Below are 7,386 nucleotides of genomic sequence, written 5' to 3'. Positions count from 1 at the left end.
CGAGAGGTAAATGTTGCAGCTATATAGGACCCTGGTCAGACCCCACTTGGAGTACTATGCTCAGTTCTGGTCGCTTCACTACAGGAAGGATGTTGAAGCCATAGAAAGTGTGCAGAGGAGATTTACAAGGATATTGCATAGATTGGGGAGCATGCCTTATGAGAATAGGTTGAGTGAACTTGGCTTTTTCTCCTTGGAGCGAAGGAGGATGAGAGGTGACCTGTTAGAGGTGTATAAGATGCTGAGAAGTATTGATCTCATGGATAGTCGGAGGCTTTTTCCAGGGCTGAAATGGTTGCCACAAGAAGACACAGGTTTAAGGTGCTGGGGAGTAGGTACAGAGGAGATATCAGGGGTAAGTTTTCCACTCAGAGAATAGTGAGTGCATGGAATGGGCTGCCGGCAACGGTGGTGGAGGCGGATACGATAGGGTCTTTTAAGAAACTTTTAGATAGGTACATGGGGCTTAGTGAAATAGAGGGTTATAGGTAGCCCTAGTAATTTCTAAGGTAGGGACATGTTCGGCACAATTTTGTGGGCCAAAGGGCCTGTATTGTGCTGTAGGTTTTCTATGTTTCTATGTTCTATATCTACAGAAGCTCATCAGAATCAAGTTTAATATTACAAGCATATGCTGTGATATTTCTTGTTCTGCAGCAGCAGTGCATGGCAATACATAATAATAAACAATGTAAATTACAATAAGTATATGCATATATATTGAATACATAGTGCAAAAAGAGAGGAAAATATAGTGAGGTTGTGTTCACGGGCAAGTTGTCCATTCAAAAATCTGATGGCAGAGGAGAAAGAGCTATTCCTGAAACACTGAGTGTGTGTCTTCAGGCTCCTGTATCTCCTCCTTGACGGTAGCAATGACAGGAGGGCATGGCTCAGGTGATAGGGTCCTTAATTGGGGATGCCACCTTTTTTGAGGCATTGCCTTTTGAACGTGCCTTCCTTGCTGAGGAGACTAGTGCCCATGTGGTAACTTCTACTTTGCAAAAGAAGCACTCGACAATTTTATGGCCAAAAGAACATCTTTATCTGGGACGGCAAATGATATTTACTTCCAGGTACCTGGTGTGGCATGGGTGGTGGAACTATATACAATGCACACCGGATGTAAAACCCCGCTGATCCCGGAACAAGCCTCTTGTTACCAACAGCTTCCCGATTAGTATTAACTTACTTTCAATAATATTCACATTACAACACTTCTCCCCCTTTAAAATCCAACATTACCGAAATATAGAAGAACTGGGAAATAAAAACAGTGGTGTCGTTAGCGACAGGTTACCAATACAAAAACACCTAAAAATGTAGCAAATTTAACATTCAATCTAACAACAACAAAAAAACACTATCCAATCAAAGATTCAGTATCTTTGCACTACTCCCGGTGACCCAGCAGGTACCGCTGGTGAGGATGTTTTGGGTGGATCTGGTGTTGGGGTCATGGGATGGGTCTGAGTGTCCGTGTGAGAATGTCCATTCTTGACGCGTTGTACGGTATCATTATTAATGCCGCATACCAATCTGTCACAGAGCCTGTCATCCAACACGGCTCCGAAATCGCAATGACCTGACAGCTGCCGAAGCTCGGCCACAAAATTAGCCACAGACTGACCTGGCTTCCTGAAATGGCTGTGAAACTTGAACCGTTGGACTATCACCGAAGGTTTTGGATTGTGGTGGTTCCCCATGAGCTTGACCAGTTCGTCATATGGAATTTCTCCCGGTTTCTGCGGCGAAGCTAAATTCCTTATCAGCTCGTAAGTCTTTGCCCCACACACACTTAGGAGAATAGAGCGCTTCTTAGCCTCCTCAGTAATTCCATTAGCACAGAAACAGTGTCCGAACTTTTCCTCATACCGGCCAGTCCTCAGTCCGCTCCTCGAACTCAGATTGTCCTGAACGCAGCCATTCGAACACGAGGCTCTTCGTCCACTCACAGCTCCTGTTTGAAACACGCCAACACGTCCACAAAACCAGTTCACCTCGTCGCCAAAAATATGTGGTAACTTCTACTTTAAAAGAGGACCACTCGACAAGCTCATGGCCAAAAGAACATCTTTATCTGGGACAGCAAATGATATTTACAATGCTGAGGCTTTTAGGTAACTCGTGCGGCATGGGTGGTGGAATTACATACAATGCACACCGGGAGTAAATCCCCGCCAACCCTGAAACCAGCCTCCTGTTACCAACAGCTTCCCGATTAGTATCAACTTACTTTTAATAATACTCACATTACAACACTCATGATGGAGCTGGCTGAGTTTACAGCTTTCTGCAGGTGTTTTTCGATCCTGTGCTGTGGCCCATCCATAGCAGATGGTGATGCAACACATTAGTATACAGTCCACAATGCCCATGTAGAAATTTCCAAGTGTTTTTGCAGACATTCCAATTCGCCTCAAATTCCTAATGAACTTAAGTCACTGTCCTGCTTTCCTTGTAATTGTATAAATAAGTTGGGCCCAAGTTCCATCCTCAGAGATGTCGACATCCAGGAACTTGAAACTGCTTGCCCTTACTAATTCCAGTTAGAAATTGGAATTGATTTGTTATTGTCAAATACCAAGATACAATGAAAAACTTGTCTTGCATACTGTTCATACTGATCAAATCATTACATAGTGAGGTAGAGCAAGGTTAAACAGTAACAGAATGCAAAATAACGTGACAATGCAGTTCTACTTTGAATCTGTACTCTAGCTGCTCTTAGTCCTTCAGAGGACTAATCTATGTCAATTAGATGTCAATTAGAGGACTAATTTTGTCCTATCTATGTCAAACTTACCTATTTGGATCTCAACAGCTAGATCTCTCCAATACTGACAGGTGTCCTTAATGCTAACACTCTTAGCAACATGTTGCCTGTATCTATTTCTTAACTTTGTGTCCTGTTACCAACATGTCCCTATTCAATCCACAAAGTTGAATGCATATATTTCATAGCACTATGACCAGCTTACTTATCCACCCTGCAGTTTCTACTTTAACCCATAGTCGTTGCACATGTGCAAGGTTCTGCCGAAAGGTCTCGGCCTGAAACGTCGACTATATTTTTTTCCCGTAGATGCTGCCTGCCCTGCTGTGTTCCTCCAGCGTTCTGCGTGTGCACTTGCAAATCTACTTCTGGATCCCTCGAACTGCCCCATTGCCAGCTACAACTCCTTCTCTCTCCTGACTGACCAATACCAATATATTTTACCTAAGGGATGCATCTGGATGCTGGAACAAAGTGCTTGAGTAGATTTCTCTTCTTCCTGATGCATCTGAGTCTTGGACTCCAGTTCATAATTTCTCTGCCGAGGTTTCTTGATCTGTGGACGCTCACTGCAGACGGAATCACTGTAGTGATTTCAGTCAGTTCTAATATACTGCAGTCTCATGCCCCACCATACTGGTCTAAGAATGTTTATTTAGTTTAATCATCTATATTCCATGGTATCGGTACAGACATGTCACTAATTTTAATTAACCATTTCTAGCTGATTATCCAGTTACTAAGAAACTTTCCTAATTGTTAAAAAATTAACAGTGATTCAAAATTAAACCAAAACATTTTAACAATATGAAAAATTTAATTAGATTTTCACTGAAATTTGTTAACAGTCTACACCGCTGTCAGAGTACACACTGCAAAAACATTGATCACATAAAGACTGACATAATGCAAATGTATTTATGGTTTGTCCAGCATCTGCAGATTTTCTCTTGTTTATGGTCTATATTTGACATCACCACTGGAAACTTAAAAAAATGCCTTGTGTATTTAAAGTAACAACTTAATATTTTTAAACAAGAAACTTCAGACTACCTGCTAATATTAAATCCTTAGCTGAGCTAACTTTAGCTGTGAGTATCTGGGGCCAGGTCATATTGATAGCCATTAGATATCAAAGTTTCTCTTGTCACTACTGCCATTAGAAAGGAGGTACAGTCCCACAACAACTGGCTCCGGAACAGTGATTGTCCTCCACTCTTCAACCATCAAGGCCTCGAACCACAGCAAATAACTTCACTGCCTCACTATTAAGGACCTCTCAATACGTATTGCTTGTTTGCTTATTTATCTATCTATCTATTTATTATTTTGTTGTATTTTTATATTTTCTCAGCTCAAGCTGGTAAAGCCTAAGGTACAGGCATAGGCAAACATGCTCATTTCTCAAGTGCTGGGAACTTTTGGATAATTCTAGAGGTGTTTAATAATGCCGCTTTCTGGAGATTTACATAAGTATTGCCCTGAAGGCCTAATTGCTATTTTTATTTATTTTGTATTTGCACTGCTTGTTGTCTTTTGGATATAGGTTGTTTGCCCATCTCTGTTTTATGTGTTTTTTATGGATTCTATTGTGTTTCTGTTATTACTGTGAATGCCTGGGAGAAAATGAATCTCAGGGCGGGATATGGTGACATATGTGTACTTTGATAATACACTTACTTGGAACTTTGAATTCTTGATTCTTTTTCGGGTGATCCTCTCCATTTACTTGACACTGATCCCGACGTTCTGCTTCGTGAATTTATTTTGAAACATACTTTTGTTTTATCACTTACAGGGTGACTGCTGGGATCAACAGACAGTGTTGCTGTTTTAGAGCTCCAGACACCCTCGGTCATAAATGACGAGTTTACCTATTCTCCCTCTGGATGCGTGGGTTTCTCCCGGTGCTCCGGTTTCGTACCACCCCCACCACCACCCCCGACCCAGCCTCTACCGTCCCAAAGACCCGAAGGTTGGAGGATTAACCGGTTACTGGTAAATACTCCCTTTTTTGTAGCGACAAAAATATATTGAAGAGGAATTTGGTGAACTTTAGTGAAAGAATAAAATGTAAAACTGCTGGGAAGGAGGGGAGAGTGCAGCTGGTGTGATTGTTGTTGGTCGATATGGAGCCAGGGTACAGAATTTGGACTGTGATATGAAAAACTTAAAAAGATTAACAAGGGTTTATACATATATGGGTTAGATACAATGGTGACAAGTTAGTTTAAATAAAAGCGGTAAAACCGGGCATTTGCTGCTGTAAAATAGTACAGCTATATTGCAGAGCAAACTAATGTGCATGAGAGTTCCGCTGAATGCTGGTAGAGCCCAATGATGTGTCGTAGACGTCCATCTGGATTTTCTTGTCTGGGTTTTGCTTAGTTCGACGCAGTTCCTTGAAGGCATAGAAATAGTAAATCGCGTCCAGGCAACTATTGACATTGGCCAAGTACAAAGTATAATGCGTGGCGCCGCGCAGGAGTTCACAGTAATGTGCTGAGAGGAAACCATTCACAGTCAAGGTGTATAACAGTAGTAAAGTGTGATAGGGCGTGAAACAGATCAGGAAAGTGAACAGATTTGAAAGGAGGATTTTGATGCATTTATCAGTGCACTTGTCCTCGGTCTCACTGGTTCGATCCTTCAGGGTGAGGATAATGCGAAGCGCACAGAATAGCATTGTGAGCGCACAAAGCAAAAACAATGCTTCCAGTGGAGCGACGAAAGAAAAGTCCAAAACTTCTGGAGATAGATGGTAAAAACAGGACCCCGACTGACTTTTGTCGTAGACCTGAATGGTACATAAACACACGACAATCCAGATGACGGCACAGATTCCAGCGATGGCTCTGGGGGATGAGTTAGCTCTGGCATTGAAAGGATACACGACAGCTACGTACCGATCCACACAGATTAGAGTTATCACCAGGATACTAGTGTAAGTGTTCACGAAACTCAAAGACTCAAGAAATTGGCAGAAAGTTTTCTCCATTTTCCATCCTCCCTTGACATAGAAGGCGTAGACTTTGAAAGGCAAAATGAAGAGTACAAGGATGTCTGAGATGACGAGACTGACAACGTAGATTAAAGGCTTAGTCCGCCGTTTTATATGACAACATATCATGCACAAAGCTGCTCCATTCAACATTGACCCGATAAAGAAGGTCGGCACAGTAAACAGCAGCAAAATTAATTCATGAGTAGAGTCCGAGTAATTCCCCGAGTGATTTCTACAATTCATTGCTGGAAACTAAAATGGACAATACCACGTCAGAGCTTTGACAGCTTATTCCAATCAGAAATCATTTCAGCATATTGCCACTGCCTAGTAATTCGGTTCCACCCGATCCTCACCTTCCTACACAAGGCCGATGTACACCCACTCTCACCTGTAGTCGGATCTGCCTTCTATATTCTTCAAAAGAAAACAACAGAGTCTCGAGAAGCGCTTCAGTTGGCCCAGATGTCTCACATGGTTTCCAGGACCCCGCTCTGAATACCTTAAGTACGAGAAAGGTTTATCTTAAGATGGTGATGTTGTTCCAATCAAAGGCGCTGCACGTACACCAAAGTCCGAGTCATCTCCGGTTCGATCTCTAAAGCTTGAAAGACACTTCATGTGAAAGCAGGTTGCGTGAACATTAGGAGTGCGAGTCGAACACATTGAGGTCAACCCGCCAGAAAGCGGTCTCCTCTTGGCAATTGATTAAATTTTGTCACGTTCAGATAATAATTGCTTTTCATTCTATCAAGGCTTAAAACAATTTTAATTCTCAATTTGTAATCCCGTGTCCTTTCTATTAAATAAAATAATAAATTAAATTCTATTGCCAATAAATCAATAAAATAATCTCTCTGGAAAGTTGAGGGGATATTAGACACAAAACTCTCAGAATGATGTTAGAAAACCAATTTAGGTACAAGGGAATATGTAGGTGCTGTAAATCTTGAACACCACACACCAGATGCTGGAGGAACTCAGCAGGTCAGGAAGCATCTATGGAGGCAAACGAACAGTCACGTTTCAGGTCCAGACCCTTTATCAGGATTAGAAAGGAAGGGGACAGCAGCCAGAATAAAAAGGTGGAGGAAAGTGGAGGAATACAAGCTGGCAGGTGATGGGAGAGTTGAGGTGAGGGAATGAAAGGGAATGTGTGAGAAGCTTGGAGGTGATAGGTGTAAGAGGTAATGAGCAGATCATGAGAGCTGGGGAGAGGAAGGGAAGGGATGAGAAAATGACCAGTATGATGGAAAACAAATGAGGGGGAGTTGGAGGGGATTGATTACGAGAGAATTGATGTTCATGAAGTTAGGTTAGAGACTACCCAGGCGGAATATAAGGTGCCGTGGTTCTAACCTGCATTTGGCCACATCGTGGCAGTAGCGGAGGCTGTGGACAGACTTTCCAGTGTGGGAATGGGAAATGAGACTAAAATGGAAGCCCGGAGATCCTGGCTACTGTGGCAGATGGAGTGAAGGTGCTTGATGGAGCAGCCCCACAGTCTGTGTCGGGTCTCAGTGATGTAGTGGAGACGTGCTGGGAGCAGCAGACGCAAGAAAGGACCCTGAAAGACTGCAGGTGAAGTATTGCCTCGGCTGGAAGA

The 7,386-nt window shown here is 42.6% G+C and overlaps 1 protein-coding gene across 1 annotated transcript; it reads right to left on the bottom strand.

The window, feature by feature from the left end:
- Positions 1 to 5,072: 5,072 nt before the first annotated feature.
- Positions 5,073 to 5,930, bottom strand: LOC140724584 (G-protein coupled receptor 35-like). Its single transcript, XM_073039012.1, has one exon. The coding sequence runs from the start codon at positions 5,928 to 5,930 to the stop codon at positions 5,073 to 5,075; it is 858 nt and encodes a 285-aa protein (XP_072895113.1).
- Positions 5,931 to 7,386: the final 1,456 nt, after the last annotated feature.

The sequence above is a fragment of the Hemitrygon akajei genome, chromosome 3 (genome assembly GCF_048418815.1).
Source record: "Hemitrygon akajei chromosome 3, sHemAka1.3, whole genome shotgun sequence".
Classification (NCBI taxonomy): Eukaryota; Metazoa; Chordata; class Chondrichthyes; order Myliobatiformes; family Dasyatidae; genus Hemitrygon; species Hemitrygon akajei.
This window is presented reverse-complemented; position numbering and strand designations above follow the sequence as displayed.